General features: G+C 38.9%; 2 protein-coding genes across 5 annotated transcripts in view; one reads left to right on the forward strand and one right to left on the reverse strand.

The window, feature by feature from the left end:
• Window positions 1–233: 233 nt before the first annotated feature.
• LOC141902173 (uncharacterized) lies at window positions 234–8328 on the forward strand. The gene is made up of 6 exons (XM_074789812.1): window positions 234–348; window positions 692–765; window positions 968–1082; window positions 6334–6390; window positions 7900–8067; window positions 8321–8328. Exons 1-6 carry the CDS (start codon window positions 297–299, stop codon window positions 8326–8328), a joined length of 474 nt encoding a protein of 157 aa, XP_074645913.1. The 5' UTR covers window positions 234–296.
• Window positions 8329–12826: 4498 nt separating this feature from the next.
• The window catches only part of LOC141902901 (CD109 antigen-like), a 31952-nt gene continuing 23539 nt past the window's right edge, over window positions 12827–21239 (reverse strand). For all 4 annotated transcript variants that reach the window (XM_074790835.1, XM_074790837.1, XM_074790836.1 and 1 more), the window contains exons 29-35: window positions 20983–21218; window positions 19872–20033; window positions 19177–19239; window positions 18656–18804; window positions 18118–18292; window positions 17063–17168; window positions 12827–16610 (exon numbers count right to left, since the gene is read on the reverse strand). In XM_074790835.1, the coding sequence (XP_074646936.1) occupies window positions 16426–16610; window positions 17063–17168; window positions 18118–18292; window positions 18656–18804; window positions 19177–19239; window positions 19872–20033; window positions 20983–21218 (1076 nt within the window). In that variant the 3' untranslated portion in view covers window positions 12827–16425. The remainder of the gene's footprint in view (window positions 16611–17062; window positions 17169–18117; window positions 18293–18655; window positions 18805–19176; window positions 19240–19871; window positions 20034–20982; window positions 21219–21239) is intronic.

Genomic DNA, 21239 nt, shown 5'->3' on the forward strand with positions numbered 1-21239 from the left:
CGCATTTGACCAATTCCGTTGATAGGATGCATTTTGGATTTAACGTGATGTGTTAATCCTTATAACGGTTCGATCGCTGCGTTTGCCCACTCGTATCGGGTGTATTAATTTGCAGGCGTAAACTGTAACACACTGAGTCAGTGAAATATGTTTTCATCACCGGTAACCGGTAGGCCTATGCGATAATTATTACTATCGTCACTCAACAAATTAACGATACTTCCCAACGAAAAAAAATGGAGAACCTACGTAGGCCTATCGACATTGACTGGTGACCCCACAGAGACTTGTGTATAATGCCTGTACCCTGTTTAGTGCGTCGGGTGAGACCACACCTACGAGTTCTGCGTATGTTACCATTCATAAGCCGTTAATTATTTTTAAATTAAAGCTGAATTGTAAAAATGGATGAAAAAACGATGGTGTATTAAGACTGCACTGTTTCCCTGGTCTTATTATGACCAAACTAAGGTATCTGTTCAAACGATCAAGAGAAATATCCCAAAATGATGACGCAAAGCTTAAGTGGAACTGGATTTAGAGTCTGTGTATTGCAGATTCCTTCCATATCGATATCAAACCACATAGAAAATAGTACCTGGGTAGACTAATATCTGTTACACCCACAACCTTGTATAACTGGTTAATTCAAACGAAGAACTGCTGGACGGAAATCAATTCTATTCAACAGATATATTAATTCGGCGTGGGGTCGATACTGCTCAACTGGCATACAAAGAATATCAAATAACCACTGATTTTATGGTAAGTGCTTTAATGGACATCTCACACCTCCCTGGTTCTTGAAAACAAATGAACTTGCGAACACTATTTGCAAAAACTGGCCTGTCAATAAAATCTTTATCGGGTAAGATTACTTCACTAATTATTATTATGATATAAAGAGGATTATCAATTATTTTTCATGAAACTGAACTGAGCCCAGATGTTGATGCTATATTTGCAGAAAAAACGATTGGAACACAGATCACCATTGTTTGGCAGTGATGCTGATTGTGTCGGTATAAATAACGACGGGAGTTGGAGCTATATTCGGTGTCATAGCCCACTGTCTTTACTCTGTATGTACGACGTTTAAAAGATTTATAATGATCAAGATATAAGAATCAAAGCAAAAAAGAATCAATGATATTCAAAATGTGTCAGGGATATATTTGTCTATAGTTATTTCGATTTTGACCATCTCTTTTGACCACTCATTGGCTGAATTATTGATTGGCCACGTGGTCGAGTCAAACTGGTAATTCAGTGAGTTAAATTGTTTTCCTAGCAGATTCGTTCTCTAAGTGGAGAATCCAACACTGATATGACGAAAGATGATGTCCGAAAAGTGTCCTTACAGCTACTAGTTTATTGATTCAAAGTTTCGACTATAACCTAATAGCAACAATTCATAAATACTAAGTCCTTACGAATTTTTGCTAATATTCATCTTCAGGAATACTGAGTTAACAAAATGTTGAAATATTTATATATGCTACCAAGAAATAAGGGACAATTTAAGTTATTAAGATTGAAGTAAACCAGGGGAATTACAACATAGATTAATTGCAAATTAAGGCATAGCAAAACGAGTGACGTTGAATGAGTATAAAGAAAGTTAGGCGTGAAACAAAGGATCACAGGATACATAAAAGTTTAACCAAATTGCAGAGATATTTAGAAATAAGTTGGTTATGAGGGGAGAAAGCATTATTAAGGTTGACACAGTTTTCAGAATTTTCGAAAATCAAAATGGATTCTGAAATATGTCTTTAAAGGAAACATGCGGATTTCGTCATATCAGTGTGGGATTCTCTATTTATCGTCACAAATCGGAATAGTGTTTCTTTAATGGTAAATCGTTTCTATGTTTGAATTCTTTTCGAGAGTCACTAGTCATCCATAGAGTGTCTAGATTTTTAAGGCGACAGTTCTCTGATTGTGTCATATTACTAGGCCGCTTTAACAACGTTCCTGGCCACGTTTTGACGCGATATTTTTGAACTAGTTAACTCGATATAGACGACGAGGACTGGAATATTTCAGTTGCAGACGATTTTCTTCTGCACTTAGTATATGTCTGGATTTGATACAGACTTAACAAAAGTGAGTTGATTCTACTGAATTATACACGTTATACATGTATATATATATATCAACTTACCCATACCACGCATTTCATTGGCTATTGAAATAAAGACTGATGACCGCTGAGATGCAATCTTTCCACCCAAGGAAATCTTGGACAGTGTGATTAAGGGTTTGCGGCCAGGGTTTTTGTTTTGTACATCTCCTGGTGTAAGATTATTACAGTGCTGGTGATTCGGGAAGCGTTCTTCTGTACATTCTGATCCAAAATATGACCAATGCATCTAAAAAGATGGGTAAACAGAGTTTGGCAAAAAATGGCCGCCTGTTAGCCATCTTGATTTTGACAAGACCAGTTTTTTAGCTGAAGATTTGACGAGGGTAGATACGTACGTGTATAAATAAGAAACCTGTCGGCTGGGCTAGCTCCGTTGGGTTTGATTCATAGCAGTAGAAAGAGTGAAGATCGGAAGAAAATCGAAGGACTAGCAGTGATTGAAAACAAAAATACCTAGTCAGATTGGTTCAAGACAATCCATCAGATCGAGAAATGTCTCCACAACTTCCGAAAATAACTGGATTCAATCAAAAGCCCGTTCCTCATGTTTTGCAATAGTGGATTCATAACTTGTACCAAGTTTTAGAATATCTGATGTCCTGTTACGCTATTTCTGTTAAAAGAACTTAAATTCATAAAGATAGTCAATGTCTATAGGACATAAGCCTACTACAGGAGGTGATTAAGATGATGCTGATGGTGATGCTGAACAAGGTGATGGTGGAGATGGGGTGGTAATGTCGACCAGACATCCAGGCGACCAGTTACCCAGTCGACCAGTGGGACAGTCGTACAGTCACCCAGTCATCCAGTCATTCGGTCATCCAGTCGACAAGTGGACCAGTCATCCAGTCACCCAGCCTGTTTACAGTCGGTGGGTCATTGATTCACGTCAAAATAAAGAACCGAATCGCGCTATCAATGTATGGAATATGTTCCTACACCGTTGCACTATAAGTTGGTATTCTTCACTTTGGCCGTTATTTCCATTCACTTTTCGAGTATAAATATGCCGAAACCCATCACGGAAAGTGTCTGTAGGTATAAAATTGCAATGTACAGCCAATATTATTTTATTCATATACGATATCGTTTATTTTGATAGTTTTCTTCACACAAATGCTGAGAAATATTCAAACAAGTATATCTGTCCGTTATTACAATGTCGCATCAAACACAAACATCACTAAACCAGTCAACGAAGCGCAGGACAAAATAATTCAATTAGGATGCAAAGTGATGTGATCAGTTATCAGATCAGTGAATTAATCATAGCCTGGTTGATGTTAAATAGGAATTCACATCGTCTCTGTTAATGATACATAGGGAGGGGGCTGTCATCGCATTTCTTAACATTGAGTTTTCCATCAAATGACCACGCACTTTGCAGGATTTTGCTTTTTTCAATTTGAGGCGACTTTTCAGCATTTGATATCTACACTTGGTGAGGTCTTCATCGATGTACACTTTTTTGAGGGCCGGGATATCTCTAGAATAGACGTTCTTTCTTCCGTGTGGGCGCTATAGGTTGAAAGCTTTACGGCTATATCTTTCTTCCGATCGATTTTCCGATCGGGTGCGACCAACCAATATCAGTAATTTTGAGAATCGACCCAATTTTTATCGCCGTATTGTAAATCAACTATCTTTTATATTTTGTTAACTATACAAATTATTGTGGAGAAAATAAATCATATTTATCATTGCCTCGTCAGTTTCCTATTGTTAAAATTGAAGCCCTGATATCTACGGCTATGTTGTTGCTATACTCAACCTGGTGATAGAACAACTGTTCATCTTTCATTCGATGGAAAATATCCTTGAAAAATGACCTTCTTCATAATATAAAGAGCTTCCTAAATCTGCCTGCTCAGTGACGATCTGAACCGTCCGCCATATTTTATTCTTTGGCCTTAACAACTGTAATATAGACCAAACTGACCCACCGACTCCATTTAATCGAGAACTAACTTGAAAACCCCTTTTGCCCTCTTCTCTGCCATCTGTTAGTCCGATCCTTATGCTATGAGACCCGAAGAAGAAACCGAAATATCGTGGGGCCCAAGCCCATAGCTCTTTTTAAAGTCAAATCTTCTAACTCCATCTTGTCGGTTGAAATGTGTTGGTTTGTAGAAACGCTGGTGGTTGTCTAGGTTGTCGTTTCTCATTATCCTCGTGTTTTTCGGTCGTAAGCGGCTATCGATGCACGGAGTTGAATGCTCTCGATTGAGCGTTGAGAGATCTCGAATCAAATCTCGATGGGATTAGAGACGCTTCTAGCTTCACGCCTGGGGAAAAGTCTTTGATTGTATGTACTGTCCATCCTACGTACGTATATCAAACTTGAAATCACTGACAACACCGGCGGAAATCTAGCACTGCTGCGAATGCCTTTACAAATGCCAAGGATATTAGCCTTCGTGACATCGTTCATAACTTAATAAAAAGGATGTTTCTGGGAATCTACAAATCATGGTAACGTGCAGTCGATTAAAGATCTGGTGATTATTAGGTTGCGCAATGTGGAAAGTCGGATTGAATCGTCCTGACTTGATGTAAGTAGCCTGCAAAACATTGCAACTTACTATCGATCACGAGCGATTGCAATTCATATAAGATGTCTTTAAATTTGTTTTTGACGGATAAATAAAGAGTCCTTGGTTATCACATATGAAGAAAATGTTTGATGATTGCTGTTTAATCTACATTTGGAAGCAGCAACAAAAAAGTTTTTAATAACCAATTAAACATTTCCGTGACAAGCACCTTCAAGAAACCGTTTCTGCCATAAGTACTTATCCGATACACACTAATTTTGGGCAATATAACAATTATAACCTTAGTGATTGAACTTGGTGATGATTTAATAAGTAGTTTATTTGAATTTGTGTTCGGGTCTTATGTTTAACCTGCATATCAATTTTCAAACTTTCATTTAGACAGAGCCGATAGAAGTTGCCCCGCTTATAATTAATTGCTCATATAGTGAATGTAAGGTCATTTTCAATGAAATTAGAAATTGATTTTTAAGCTGCCAAATCCGAAAATTATCAAACATGTCATCGAATAGATATAAGATTGGCATTTTCACTCGCGGTGTTGTCATATCGCGGAATCACGGATTCGCGGAATTTTCCAAAAACACGGAATTTCTTCACTTTCACTACAAATAGTACCGTCACCGGGTTTTTTCTCTTCACAAATAAAGGAGTTCAAAAAGGAAACTATTTTGTAAGTTATGTATCATTCAACTTGTATCAACTTTTCTGGATACATCACACTCGCATAAATCACAATTTAGATGCACGTCTCGCATAGAAAAAATCTAAAGCCAGAATGCATAATGTCTATTCATTTCCGTGCGATCATTTGGGATATTTCTCTTGATAGTTGAACACATACCCAGGTTTCCATTTTCTCGTTGGGAAGTACCGTTAATTTGTTGAGTGACGATTGTGATAAATTGTCACAGGCCTACCGGTTACCAGTAATAGAAACATGCGCGCGGTGCCTTGTCCGAAAAAGGGGTATTCCCGTGGAATAACCCGGTAACTATTCATAGTGAAAATGAGGAAATTTCCACATTTTTGGAAAATTCCCGATTCCGTGATTCCGCGATATGACAATTACACCGTCTCACTCGACGTATGGTGCAGATTTCGCTGAAAATGTATTAACTAATGAGAAAAATAGATTCAAACTCAATCAAAATGTAGAAGAAAATTGAAGCGCAGTAACCCCGTACCACTAGCGATCCAGATGGTTCATCGCTGAATCCTCGCTTGCCATTGTAGCATTGCCACTATTCCATTGCCCGCAGGTCCGAGTCAGCCCTACAAATGTTTAATCAGCTGCTCTGTAGACGTGAATAACAGCGAAAACCAGCTGGCTGTGCATGTAGTCGGTTTTCACTTTTCTGGTATTTCAAGATGAACTGAGCAAATATACTTTGGTTCTCATAACGGCGATGTTGACAACTGTGTCTACAGGAATCCAAATATTAATACAGTCATAGGGCGCTTTCATAAAGGCATTCGTTATTTTCAGATCCTTGGACTGAGGTGTGATTACTGAAATACTGAACAATCTAATCAAAAGAGGTGGACACTAAGTGATTGGTTTTCTTATGGGTAGATTGTGCTAATATATTTCGGTGTTAGTGATTTCTTTGCTCTCCATTTTAGTTTTTACGAAGAACATGAAGACTGGTTTGTTCATACTTTTAGCTCTTGTTGTTGGCGGTAAGTACATTGTACAAGCGGCTCGTGGTTTGTGTCTCATTAAATTGGAAAATAGGAATTCGATCTAGTCACTGTTTCCTTCGAAACGATACCAACTTACCCACAATACAAATGGAAAAATAGAGCCCCGAAAGTTTCTTTGAGCTTGTAATCATGAATTACCAACGATATTAAGACAACCCCAGTAATTAAGTAATAAGATGTGATACAAAGTTGGGTTATACACATCCTCGCTTGCCAGGGGTCCGGTATCACTCCCGAACTCGCTTTCACCAGCCCCCTGGCCTCAAGACGCGCGATGTCATTACTGGCGCTTTTGCGCGTGACGTCATATATCAACGCGCGACAATACTTCCGCGTTCGCTACGTGTTCGCTGATTGGTCTATTTACCGGGAAATTCCATAGATGCCTAATGTCGTTTGTAACAAGCGCTATGATTGGCCCGACCGGATTCTGGTCGTCTAGTAATGACTCCAACGACTCGTGAGGTCAAGGGGTTCGGCGAACAGCTTTAGCGTAGTGGGTTGGAATCCCTTGACGGGTGAAGATGGGTTATACATAGAATCAGATTCAAAAGAAACAAATTTGAAGTAGACCATACTTGGGGAACTTAAACCTGTATAATACACGGTCATATAAGTGATGTAAGTGATTATGCAGTCAAGCTCACTTAATTCTATCTCTTGGAACCGTGATTTCTTCTACGAATTAGACATTATACGGATTATTCTTATTTCGTATTTTCTATGAATTATGTATAATTCGTAGAATTAACGATTTATCTATTCGTATAAACTACGAATTAAAACCTGCTATTCGTTGTTTAGACTTTGGCGGGGAAATGCGTCGCGTGGCGCGGCACGCTCAGTGGCTGACGAGTAATTGATAAACTTTCCTATCACCGCCGGCCGGAACAATGGGATACAAATTACGCGTCGCATTTTCAATTGCTTTCAAGAAAAGGGACCGCGAAATACTGCTACGATTTACGAATCATCCGATGGAAATTATATGGAATAAATAAGGGAAAAGTCTGGACCTTTTATTTTCATACGAATTAGGTAGTTATACAAATTAACCGACGACGCCGTATCAAACGAGGTTGACTGTATAAGGTGGACATCATTAGATAAAAGGAGGGACAATCTATGTATGGTATTTATAGACCCTGCTCATAGACCCTGCTTATATAACTCATAGACCCTGCATTTTAGAGTCCATTGTTGTGTCACGGATTTCTCCACTATTTTGTTCTCACTAATGCTGTACCGCTGGATCTTCTATGTAACTGATTCCTTTCGCTGTAGATATTAACTACTAACACTTCTACCTGGTATTCATTCTTCATATTTCTGAAACTAAAACTCACGATCTATTGCACGTTTTACACATTTCGAAAGAAATATTTCATTCATGATAAAAGGCGAAGATTCGGTCTTTGTTAACTCATAAAAGCACGATCTCTAAACCAAAGCACCTATGATTTCGTATGAACAATTTTTTTCCAGTTTTTGATGTTTGTGAAGCTGTCTGTGAAGGTCGTACGCGTGTTGGTAATCACTGTTACGGACTTATCTACAGAGATGTAAATGACCGATCGCCAAATTGTGGTTGGCTCCATGCCAATGCAAGACTCGCCACCATTGAAAATTATGCTGAGAATGAGGGCGTAAGAGGTAGATATATATCTATAGTAATAAATCTTTATTACAATCAATATCAATGGCGGTAACAGGACGAGGATGGTTATTACATATATGTACGGTATTTTCTTGATTTTTGGCATTCGTGAGCTGAAAACTATTACGTACATGCCCCCAATCATACCCGAAAACATATTCTAAGTATCTGCGGCGCTGTGTATGGGCATCATCAACATCAGAGGTTCAAATACTCTGCGAATGTGGAGAACATTTTTTTCCTTTTCAGCTACATAATCTGTTTAGGTCTACTTCCAATTTTTCGGCTACGCCGTTGCCTCCACGCACGGGAGATCCGAGTGTTTCTCCTTGGCAAAGTGATAAATTCGAAAATACTCTACTAAATCCATGGGCAATCAATCAAAAGGTTGGTGGTCCTGCTTCGAAAAAACTCAGCAGTTTCCACGACCATTGCATTAGTAGTTAAATTCAAGCTGATTCTGAAGTATAGTTTTATCGCAATAATGATAATGGCCGAAACTATATAGGATCTAATGGAATTCAAGATAAAAAACTGTGCAAATATGGCCGGACCAAAAACGTTGGACCAGGCCAGAGTCAAATTTTAGCATGAGTCTCATTTATGATTGACTGTGAATCGCACTGGTTCCGGAAGTGACTCAGTCACTTCGCTTTGTTTGAGCATTGTTTAGTATCGAGCGAGTGGTTTGGGCCAAATTTGATTTGGTCATGATCCGGGCCGAATCGTCTCCGTGTGATCGCAGTTTAATTAAACTAACAACCTTGTATATTAGCTTGCATGGAAGGTGGTTTAAGAACCGAATTTTACTCACAAATTTAACTTCTGGACTACGGGTGAAACTCATTTCATTCAACAGAGCTCATGGTTATGTTCGAGACCCAAACTGCTCAACTGGCATACAGAAAAAATCAGATAACCAGTGATTTTATGGTAAGTGCATTCGTTCTTCGTTAAACATCTCGCGCCTCCCTCGTTCTGAAAACGAATAAACTCGCGAACAACACATTACAAAAATAGCCAGTCTACAGAATCTGATAAGATATGACCGGGCTAATGTCTAAGAACTCATCTCCAATGGCACGTGAGCTTCAAAACTTGCAACGAAGGCCATGAACCCTTTCGTATGCAGAGACCAGTCTTAGGTTGTTTATGAACCTCATTTGCGAGTGCAGAGCGACAACAGCCTCAGATTCTCAGGTGTCTGCTTGTTACCAGCACTGGCTACAGGCGGGTAACCCTCTTGCAGGCAGGAAGCCAATATTGGGGTAATCATGCTCCAAGTTTTGAGCGAGCCTCCAGAACAGACCTTCACTATCAAGTACTGTGACTATTGTGTCTTCCTGCTTGATTTCCGGGTAATTTTTAACCCCCCTCCATATGTACGCCCTCTGTACGTTTTTATAACCCCCCCTTGCGTAAATACTTTATGAATGACCCCCTGTAAGATTGAATTTTTCACGATCCATGCATGGTTTAAATGAGGCAAAATTCACCAGCATTCGATCCGAGCACTGACGACGACGAAATGAAAGTACGAAAGTAGGGAATTCCCGGGAAATCCTAACAAATTTGTGAAAATCACAGTGTGTTTCGTACCTACTTAGGGCGTTCGATTATCCCACTCGGATTGCTCCGAGTGAATTCGGGAAAGCCTCTGAGGCGTTCGTTTTCTGTCACATAGTATAAACGAGCTCACCCGGGTAAGGCCTAGTAACTTCTTCGGCGAGTGGGTTACTGGGAAAAAATGGCGGCCGAGTGAGGCAACAGTAGTACCGGTATAACGTATTTACGACGTGGAAAATGTAAAGTCGGTGAATGTTGAGTGGTATGCCTTATTCTCGGGCGAGTCTTACCCCAATATCGTTCGTTTATTTGCGACAACCAACAGCGTTCATTTTACCCGAGTAGTTCCGAGTAAGCCAATCGAATGCCCTAAAAGTAACATTAACCCTCCCCCTTAGAAAAGAGTGTATGCTTTGAGCTCACCGGTCCCCTCCCCCTGTACGTTTTGTACGGATTTTTAACATGGGCGTACGTACTCTATGCACGGCGCCTTATCTGTTGCTGTTTCAGTTTCACTCAAAAGGATAAACCATTTCTTCATTAATAATGTTTGACTAAACCGGTTAGAAAGTTCATCTTTTTGTGAAACTGGGTCTATGTTAATGCTATCTTTGCAGAAAAACCGATTGAAATATACAATATTATCATATGGCGATTGTGTCGGTATAAATTCCGACGGTAGTTGGAGATATATTCCTTGTGACAACACACTGTCTTTAGCCTGTATGTACGACGTGTAATAATATGATAGTGATAAAAAAGCAACAGAATCAATGATATTGAAGTGCCGATATTTGTCTGTAATTACATGTGTATTTCGATTTTAAATATCTCCAACAAATCGGTGACTCATCGGCTGAAAATACTGAGCGATTACGTTTGCATAAATCGTCTGTCCGTTTGGGAAATCACCTGATCGCTCAGGCCGACATTAAGCCCGATTAACGAAGAAAAGTTTGAAGGCGATTGCATTTTACGCAATATGCGACATTTTACTTATTATGGTTTTATGGACTGGTATTACCTTAAACCCGGGGGCTAACTCAATTGATAATGAAATGAGTTAGCCTCCGGGTTAAAGGTAATGCCAGTCTATAAAACCCGCCCCTGGTCTTTGGATGGATCCTTTCGCGATCGTCACAACGTTGCCGGTAAATGAGGGAAAAACCAAGCCAACAAAACCTTTTGATCCCTGGAATCTATCATCAATCCGAAAGCTTGATGGAAGAAAATTCATTAAAAATGTCTCTAAGAATGCTTGACGAAAAATTGGCAACATTTGTTTTAAACGGTTAAACGACGAAATAAAATCACTTGCAAGCATTGTAATAGCGTTGTGAATTACCGACAAACAATATTATCCACGAAATGGTTCGATGAAATAGGTCATAGCACCAGTACGACCGGCCCTACATGACATGAATTGATTTTGCAGTGAATCAGAATGCAACCCTTTGTATCCCTCAGGTCTATTGATAATTCACCACCGCGCCAAAAATCACGGTCCCAAGATAGAGATATGAATTAAGTGAGGTTGAATATACTTGAGCATCATGAGCCGGTGAAAAAGCAATTCCTCGATTCATACTCGTGGATTCTGCGCCGCAATTTACGGAAGTGTCCTACGCGGTGTAAGAGGACTGCATACATTTCACATGGTCCGATCCGTAGTTGAATCGTGTGGTATCCCTACCTGACCGCTGACCAAGATCGTTTAGAGTAAACCCAAAGTTGCGCATCTAGATTCATCACTGGTGACTACCATTCAACAACACCTGGCTGGGTCACCCAATAGTTGGTAACCTAATCATTGGTGGAAGCTTTTATAATCGGATGGGCTTATACCTTAACAGACAGACAGACCACACAGACAGGCAGGCAGGCAGGCAGGCAGGCAGGCAGGCAGGCAGGCAGGCAGGCAGGCAGGCAGGCAGGCAGGCAGGCAGGCAGGCAGGCAGGCAGGCAGGCAGGCAGGCAGGCAGGCAGGCAGGCAGGCAGGCAGGCAGGCAGGCAGGCAGGCAGGCAGGCAGGCAGGCAGGCAGGCAGGCAGGCAGGCAGGCAGGCAGGCAGGCAGGCAGGCAGGCAGGCAGGCAGGCAGGCAGGCAGGCAGGCAGGCAGACAGACAGACAGACAGACAGACAGACAGACAGGTTACTGACTAGTCACCCAAATGCTCGAAAAACCGCTAGAGCCACCAAGTCTACAGGCCGGACAGAAGAAACAACGGTTACTTTTCTGTACAAAGTGGTTAATGGATTGGTTCCGGCTATGTCCCAATCAATTCCTTGAAAAGTCGCGAAACCAGGTAAGAGGGCTTTACGGGCCAAGACTTTAATACAGACAACATTGTCCAACGATCGATTTCATACTAAAGGAAATCTTTCGCCGTCCCCCAAAATCGAATACAGCGCAATACCGAAATTCGTTCATCGTGAGATCCGTCCTCGTCTGGAACCAACTGGACGAACAGACCATCCAGGCATCTAGTTCCAGCGTATGATCGCCCTGCGCTCAGATTAATAAACCAACGCGCTCCTCCCCGTTGCCAAGTGCCTTATCAAGACCAGGGAAGTGTGATGAGACTTCCCTGTCAAGACTAATCGTGCAACTGTCAATACAGAAACAGAAACAATCGGACACATAATCGCATTGGAAAGGCCGGTTCAAACAATTCCAAGAATCTACTATAGTGTTTTGTATGGTGGCTGAAGTGGGCCATACTAAAAAAATTTTCTATACGGCTTGAACAACGATAAAAAAATTTCACATTGGCCTGTTTTTTAGTTTCTCACGCGTGAATTCAAACAGTTTGGAGAAAATAAAAAGTGCGAGAAAACAAAAAATATAGGGCAATGTAAAAAGTATTTATCCAGCTGCTAGCCTATCAGAAAAATTTTCAAACCAAAAGTTTTGAATTCTCGCGCGAGAAAACCATAAGTTTTAAACCAAAAAACAGGCCAATCTGTTAATTTTTTCCTGCTCTAGCCGTACGGAAAAAAATTTTCTAGTATGGCCCGAATCAGCCACCATAGTTATACGTTGTTTCCAACTTTTTGGCAGCATTTTGGTCATTTCACTAATGGTAAATCGCCAATCGATGACCCTTTATCATCAAGAGAAACTCGACGCAACGCTGAGAACAAAAACTCTGGAAATAATCAATATAAATGAATTTATTTTCCATATTAAAATCATTTACATGTTTACATCATCGTTATTTCTATTATCAAATTATTTTGTATCAAATTTAATCATATTCTTATATATATATATATGCGCATGATTGAACAATATTATTACAAAAAATGTATTTAATTACAAGATATAGATTTATTAAATAGAACGTGATATTCTAAAATATTCTCTTTCATTGGTGGATGGAATGTTTATTAACAGAAAAAAGCGAGTGTATTTCATCTTATCGTGGATTCTAAACTAATTCAAATTCCCTAACAAGTCGCACAGTCCTTGGTGGAACGAAGTACGTGTACAGTAAATTTGAATTCCATTGTTCTTTTGCACTAAGGTGGTCCCTCTTCAGATACGCCAACCGAAGTTCTTGTACTAATTATAAGTTTAAAACCGACTACATACAATTTTTTTACATATAAAATAAAAATCATCATTCCCAACGGTGATCTCGAGAGAATATGAAACATTGCGTCATTCGTTTATAATATTCTTAGATTAATAGATTTCATATTGACTCTTTTCAATTGATATATAGGTTTTAAACTCATAAACTGTTCTCAAAATCGTGAGTGTGACTATACATTATCGTACCGATATTTCAATCAACCAGTTCATCGTTAATGCCGCTTTACGCCGGAACTCAATCTGTAGCCTGGAACCAGCCCCTCAGACATTCGGATTTTGAAAGCGGTGATAAAATGTCTCGTGTTCATTCAATTTTCGGTGAAGTCGATAGAAAGTGGAAGTATGTTTGATTAAGTCTAGGGCATGGCATCAGGCGGCAGATGATAATACGTTGTATATCAGGCCCGTGCCGAGCTTTTTTGAGGGGCAGTTCTAATTCAAGAAAAAGGGCACTTTTTCACTGTAAAAAGGGCACATTCTTATCGAAAAAGGGTAAACTTAAATATGAATTGACCGGGTACCTGAATAAAATCATTTGAGAATGGATTACTTCTCATTATCAAAAAATGAAAAAATGTCGAAAAATCATGACTTAAATTTTTTTACACCGGTTTTGAAAATTTTAGGGGGTTCATTCGCTACCCCCAAACCCCCCTCGGCACAGGCCTGTATATACCACTTCTCAATGGACCAAACTTATTACATTATCTCTAAAAAAAACTGAAATACACTGTACATCAAACACTACGATCGAAATAAATATATAAATCATTAAAAATAGACACGTTTTCTATATAGACAGGACGTTTATAAGACGCTTAAAACAAATAGATTTATTCCTAGAAGTAAAATGAATAGCACGGAGATTTTTTTCAAAAAGGAATGTATATCTGAAGTCTCATCACATCGATCACTCATAAAGCTGAAACCTGAAGATTTCCGCTTCAACAGTACAGCGATCTACACGGAATGTTAATCGTTACTCGCGTAAATGGAATGAAAACACGAGCTATCACGGAAGTCAATAATCGGACGCGTCAACCTTCGGGGTCAGTCGAACGCGAAAAACCGTTCCTTCATCACCGATAAGAAAAAAATTATCGTCATTAATATAATCGAACGTTTGGACGAATTCTAAATCGAAAACCACCGGGCCGGTTTTACAGGCCGCCCTAACTTCAACCCGGAGGAGTTAATACTAGGTCTATAAAACTGGGCCGTTCACTTACCCCAAACCTGCGGATATACGTAACACTCTAGCGAATATAAAAGCGGTATAAAATATAGAATAGAAAGCAGTCGATTCAATCTGACCACCGATTCCCTAGATAGTAGTTATTATATATAAATATACGTAACACGTTCAATAAATGAATTATTATTTACATCAAACTTGAGCCTTCGCTCAAAAACGCTTATAACTCGCAATAGTGGAACCCTGTTTTTAGAATGTTTGTTTGGAAATGTAGTGGATTCATCCATGCTTGTCTCGATTGTATTATTGGCGAATTGCATGAAGTCAGCTGCATTTCACATAGTCTTAGTTACCAGACCATAAGATATCATTTTTTATTTCCTGAATATATATGATAGAATTCCCATTAAATTCAACTGAAATTTGTCAAATCCGCTGAACCATTTTTTTCAGTCGCGATTCAACTAAGTAAGATGGAAACCACTGTATTTCTTTAACTCGTAATTCCATTATAATTTAACCGAAGCAAACAAGTGAATAAAATAGAGTTGACTGTTTTTTCCTCATAACTCTTTGTTCCAATTGACTTCAACTGAATTGGACTAAGTGACTGAAGTCGAGTGAACCATTAAGCAATATTCAAACCCTGACATATTCAAACAGTTGACTTAATATTATAGAGTGCTTTGGATCCTACAGGGTTTCTCAAAATCATAAATAATTCCATTCGAACTCAGCCAAATTCGACAAGGCGGAGTTGAATCCTGTAACTCGAGGCAGGAACACATTCCACAAACGGAAAATTCTGTGTTCATTTGACGCAATGGGAATTACCAATATTTATACATTGAATACAGGGTATACCTTGTGTAACAAGGTTCCACTTGAAAGGGCTTTGGTATTCAGCCCCATTCTACATTGAGCGACAATGCAAGTGTCAAAATTTTCAATCGAGCAATGATTTCTTTTTAACGATTATCTAAGTTCATTATCGAGGACGCAATGATCATGATCAATAAATTATTAAGCATTGATTTTTTGTTTCTAATAACAGGTTAACATAAATGGTATAAACACAATTGTATGTATACAATCGTATGTATATATATATATATAATATATTAATAATAATAATAATAATAATAATGATAATAATCGTTATAATGTATAAACTGGAAAAGGCGACGGATATTTACAATACTTTTACTTCGAATCGAAAAATCAGTTTCAACGAGAGGTGCCAATCACTACGCGCGGTGTTGGGTTTTTGCATAAAATCATCCAGCAATATTCTCACTATATACGGTATATACACGCTCAGTCGGAGGACCACCACCTCGTTTAACATACGTGGAATTTGGTCTATTTTTCACCGATACATCCATAGCACATTCGTTCCCGTCGAGAATGGAACGAAGGAACGATGGTGTAGCGAAATGAACGGCTGAATTGTTTCCAAATGGAAATTCCGCCGCGGTACGTACAGTAAAACCAGCTTAATACTGACGTGGAATCCAGTATTTTTTGAGTACCAACCCTATAGATAACGAATTGAAATAAGTTGAACTGAAGGCGAATACCATAATTACTATATCATAACTATATTCCTTGTTATAACGCACAAACATCCGGGCACACTACCTAACGTATTGCATGCGTGTATTGTAGGCAGTCCAATAGTTTCTCTGCGGATTAATTCTACTTTCTCATGAACTAGATTAAAAATTCATTGGTTTCAAGACGGTGATCGGGATTCATTGGTCTCCAGACGGTGATCGTATTAAGCAGGTTTAACTATGTACCGGGTATTTGTTTAAATGTTGCCCCCATTCATACCCAACATCGAAAACGTTTTCATTTCTATATCACGAATGAAACGATCGACTAAGAATTGATATTTTCTAATGGAAAAAGAGTGACTAAACTCGTCGAAACACAACCTTACAAAACGAACCCATCAGATGAGCGAGGGGCGAAAGGTTAATAGTTAAATGTGTCAGGTTCGATAGATGAACCGCGTGATGAAAATGGCGATTGTAGTCGATAGAAGAGCCAAGGAAGCTCGCACAGCAGTCGCCGCGTTGTAATACGGACAATACGGACACTGGAACGAACCGCACGATAAACAAATATTCAAATTGAATAAATCCCACGTGATGTACATCGTGTTGTTGAAACGACCTGAAAAATAGTAAAACAAAGCAAAATTTTGAAAATGAATATATTTCATATGAATCGAAACTCGTATAAACTTTTTTCTATGCCCTTTAACTCGCAATCCATGTTTATAATTCCAATTTTCTTTTTTTATAGTTCCATTTTTATAACAAAACTAATTTAAGAATCTATGAACTCAGTCTGATAAGCACACTCCAACATTACAGCTTCGAAAACTCTAATTTTTACTTAAAACCATCTGATGACCATAAACAAATAGGCAGATTGTCTGTTGAAGTGTAGTGGTGTGATGAATACTGCACTGTATGTGAATGTAAACCGTTCAAGCAAACATATCATAGATATCTTCCCAGTCTCTTAAGTGATACAACATTAACTTATTTGGCTATAGTTTGGATACGGCGATAGATTCTTGACACAATAAATGGGTGATTTATACCAAATAGTGTAAATACCTGGTTCGTAATAATCGTATATTCGAACGCTGTGCTGTATAGTCATATTAGCGACAGGATACCAACGATCAGCTCGGAAATCTACGCACGTTCTCTGTTGATCAATCTACACAATGAAACATCAAAAAGAAATAGGTGAATTCGTTTTCAAATAAGTTCAGCGAAATTTATAGAAGAGAGGATATCAATATAGACAATGTTGCCATCTGTGTATTCAAGTTTAACCACAACACCTCAAATAATATGACTGAACCGTAGCCATATTTATATTTCTGGGAATCAGGTCACATGTAACAATATCGGTGCCATCAATACTGTTAAGAAGTTTGATGCAGAGGGTATCAGACAATAGGCAATGATAGTGTTGCCATCTAAATGGTAATATTCAATGTAATCAGACAATGCATTAGTCCTGTTAGCAGTGTCGCCATGCAAGTGTCCATGAAAGCAGTGTCGCCATCTAAGTGGTGAGGTTAAATCTAGTGAATAGGAGACAATCCATTTGTACCAATGACTACGCAATGACACAGAAAGTGTAACCATCTATACGATAAAGTTCAATCTAATGGGTAGCAGGTGATCTATCTACTTGTAACCTACACAATGATATAGACAGCGTTGCCATCTTCAAGTTGAAGATTAATCTAGCGGGTAGCAGACAATCACTATATACAACAGTTGAACCACTACACAATGAGTTAATAATGGACACATAACATTACAATACGTTATGTCGAACAATAATTTCAAACTAAATGTTATGAATTAATAGAAATACAAGTTATACAATTGTGCTATATTCGAAGAGTAGCCGTGTTAACCAGGTTTAGAATAAGTAATGAGACGAGTAGTACTATATAGGTTAACTATTTATTGATGCACGAGCTTTCGCTTCTAATTTATAGAAGCTTCATCTCTCATTCACCTGATGAAGCTTCTATTCATTAGAAGTGAAAGCTCGTGCGTCAAATAAATAGTTAACCTATACAGTACTACTCGTCTCGTTACTTACAATTGAGCTATGAAGCCAATATCGTACGTCGATCTGCACTTACGTATTCAAAGTAGAAGCGAACTTTCTTGCCGTAGAATTCGGCGCGACGAAGATTCTCGACGGTGTTCGACTGCACGTATTTACGCAGAACGTCGTTGGTTATCATATATCCGGTCGGTAAATCCATCTCTATAACGGTCATTCCGCTACGCGCCGCCAACGAAACATTCGTCCAACTGAAAAGCGAATTTATGATATCTAGAATTCGAATTCGGGTCGCTAGTCCCTACTATTATCATTCCCGCTGTCCGTTTGGGTCGGGCTTTTTTGAAATCTTATCATTAATACTTAGATATGAATATGCAGATTCATTTTTTGATAATATATATGACTTTATTTGACAAAGAATAATAATATGAACGGTTTGCTTAGATACTATGTACATTAATAGCATTAGCAATAGCAAGTTATTCTTTCTTTTAGTTGTAGGTTTTCAAAGATAGAAAGCAACTCAGCTATGAAAACCAAATTGTCTAATGTCCGCTGTTCGGATTCCATTTGTAAGCCTAATGATGGCGAATGAAAATTTGTTTACAAACCTCGCACAGAGTTGCGTGTGCATGATCGAGAAATTCTTGCCGGATAATTCGATTCGTGGAATATCCAGTGAGAAATATTGAGTATCACTTTCACGGTCTCCTGGACGTCGCAGAAATTCTCGGTATTCAACATTCACCCAGACATCCAACTAAAAATTATAAACATATGCTTTACAACTCATAGGTTATGAGAGTGTACATATAACATGTATACATAACACCGCCGAACATTTTTTTCAATGTATTATGGATGTAAAACAATGTATTGCGTCTTGTGACCAATCATCTGAGTGTTTAAGATACACTATTTTATTTGATTGATATCCTGATGTTGCTGGAGTCTTCATTCAAAACAAACATGGCATCTCAGGGAAGGCCGAATGTTTGGGAAGTGAAAGTCATTAGTTTTGTGCAGTTCATTGAAACCCTGGGATAACCAACACCAAAAATTGAAACCCTTAAGGGGTCAAATCGACTGAATAATCAGTAGTCTTTTAAAACTTGAACACAACGATTCTTACCATAACATTAACCAAGCCGGTTCCTTCAGCACTAATTCGAGTGTTTCCCCAAACCACCGGAATCTGAAGATTTAAAAAATATATACATATCTTACACCAGCATTTGCATCAGGCACTGATTCTTATATTTTGCCTGATATTTTGTGTCTACAGGGCTAATATTTATCAGGTCTGGCTGCGAGACTATTTGTGGAGCCACAAAAATGCAAAAAATTGCTTTTGGTGTTAATTTCCAACTTTTTGGCCCAAACCGAAAACTGAAAAGACTACTTGAGGAATCGTTTCCGGATGGTAACAGGTATGTAGCAATAATATAAGTAAATATGACAACAATAGAAAACTTTGAAATGAGCTCTAAAATTCTCAAGTTGTATTGTCAATATCTGAGTTAGAAATATGTGAAAAATTTGATGCCGAAAGTTGGTTTGGCAGGGGCCACGTTTGGGGTATTAAGTTAACATCGAGTCAAACAGAAATCCCAACTGTGAAACTGGAGCTTTTAGCTCCTGTACGCAGATACGTTTGTCAGAAATTTTTCACTAATTTCAAATTTCCTCTCGGAACATAGGGTAGGAAACTGTAAAGACCAGTCTTGAGGATTGAACTCTAGTTATGACCGTGCAACTAGCCTATGCTATTAGAAATACGGATCTACTAAATGAGATCCAACGAAAACCGTAATACCCGGTACTTACATCAACTGTTTGTAGAGTGAGGAAATTTTTCTTGTCTAAATCGATAAACTGCTCGAACGAAGAATCGGACGACGCTTGCACCGACAGTTTAATATCGTAGAGAGCCCGACTATCGCTTTGACGGGCGTATTCCGCCAGAGCCTGCAACGCGACGATAGAATCCTGGAAAAAAAGATGGACGATGAAGAAAATCACATTTAAAATTATACAGTTCCTCAGTTCTGAGTTAAGATTTGATGAGAATGTTATTCCATTTTTAATGAAATTTGAACTGGATTTTTAGGCGTCCAAATCAAAATATCATCAAACAAAACGTAAAATGATTGACTTTCCTACTCATGTTTCCCCGAAAATTGATCTAGCAATGAGAGAAAAGGTGATTCGAATATAGGCCTAATTGTAATTTTAAAAAGAAAGCTAAGCGTGGTAACCAAGTAATCACAAGTGAACCTGGTGCAACATCACTTGCCACAGTAGTGGTCAGCAGGGGATCCGAATGACCCCCCCCCCGCAAAAGAAATTTAGTTCCCCTCAATTTCAACTCATTAAGAAATATCATGCAGAAACGCTAAACGTATTACTATTTACAACGTAATACATGAACATGTACATTACATTCGTTCATTCATCCAATCAACAGAAATCGTTCCGAGCCTCGGCCAGACATCTGAAACCCAGGTCTGGCTGTGACCGCACATCTATACCTGGTGTTGGGCTTTCCGTATTATACGTATACACCGTAAAGGAGATGGAGAAAACACATACAATGAATACGCTTTAACCCTTTCAGTGCGTCTACACTGCAGTGCGGTGTATGAATCGGTGATGGATTCTGCTAGTACACCGCAATTAGTAATTAGAAATTTCAAATATAAAAAAATTTTCAAATTATCTCCAGCACTATAGGGTATTGATTAATCAGCACTGAAAGGGTTAACGGTTCGCAGAACTTTTACGGCCGTTCATGTGATCTACCGATCTCAGAAAAGTAATGTGACCCAAGTCTCAATAACACTCAGCCCTACCCCTAAATTTCTTTAAAGATGCTCTCTGATGGAACTGAAGCGAAGGTTGGAAAGATTTTCATCCCTAATACGTGAACACATAATACCTGAGTAGAAGCGAATCCACCGATCGAGTTACGCATCGACTGTAGCCAGGTCATGCTTTCGTAGGCGCGGTCTCGTTTGTTGTTATTGAGTAAAACCATCAATGCGTAAGACGTCGCCTGCACGGCTATTCCTTCGTTCGGGTAATGGTTCTTCGGTTGAACGTGCGGTAACGTGTCTAAATTGACAATATCCAGTCCCGAAATATAATCATCCGCCCAATACTGATATTCACCAACTGAAAAAAATGAAAATCAAA

Source organism: Tubulanus polymorphus, chromosome 3 (genome assembly GCF_964204645.1).
Source record: "Tubulanus polymorphus chromosome 3, tnTubPoly1.2, whole genome shotgun sequence".
Classification (NCBI taxonomy): Eukaryota; Metazoa; Nemertea; class Palaeonemertea; order Tubulaniformes; family Tubulanidae; genus Tubulanus; species Tubulanus polymorphus.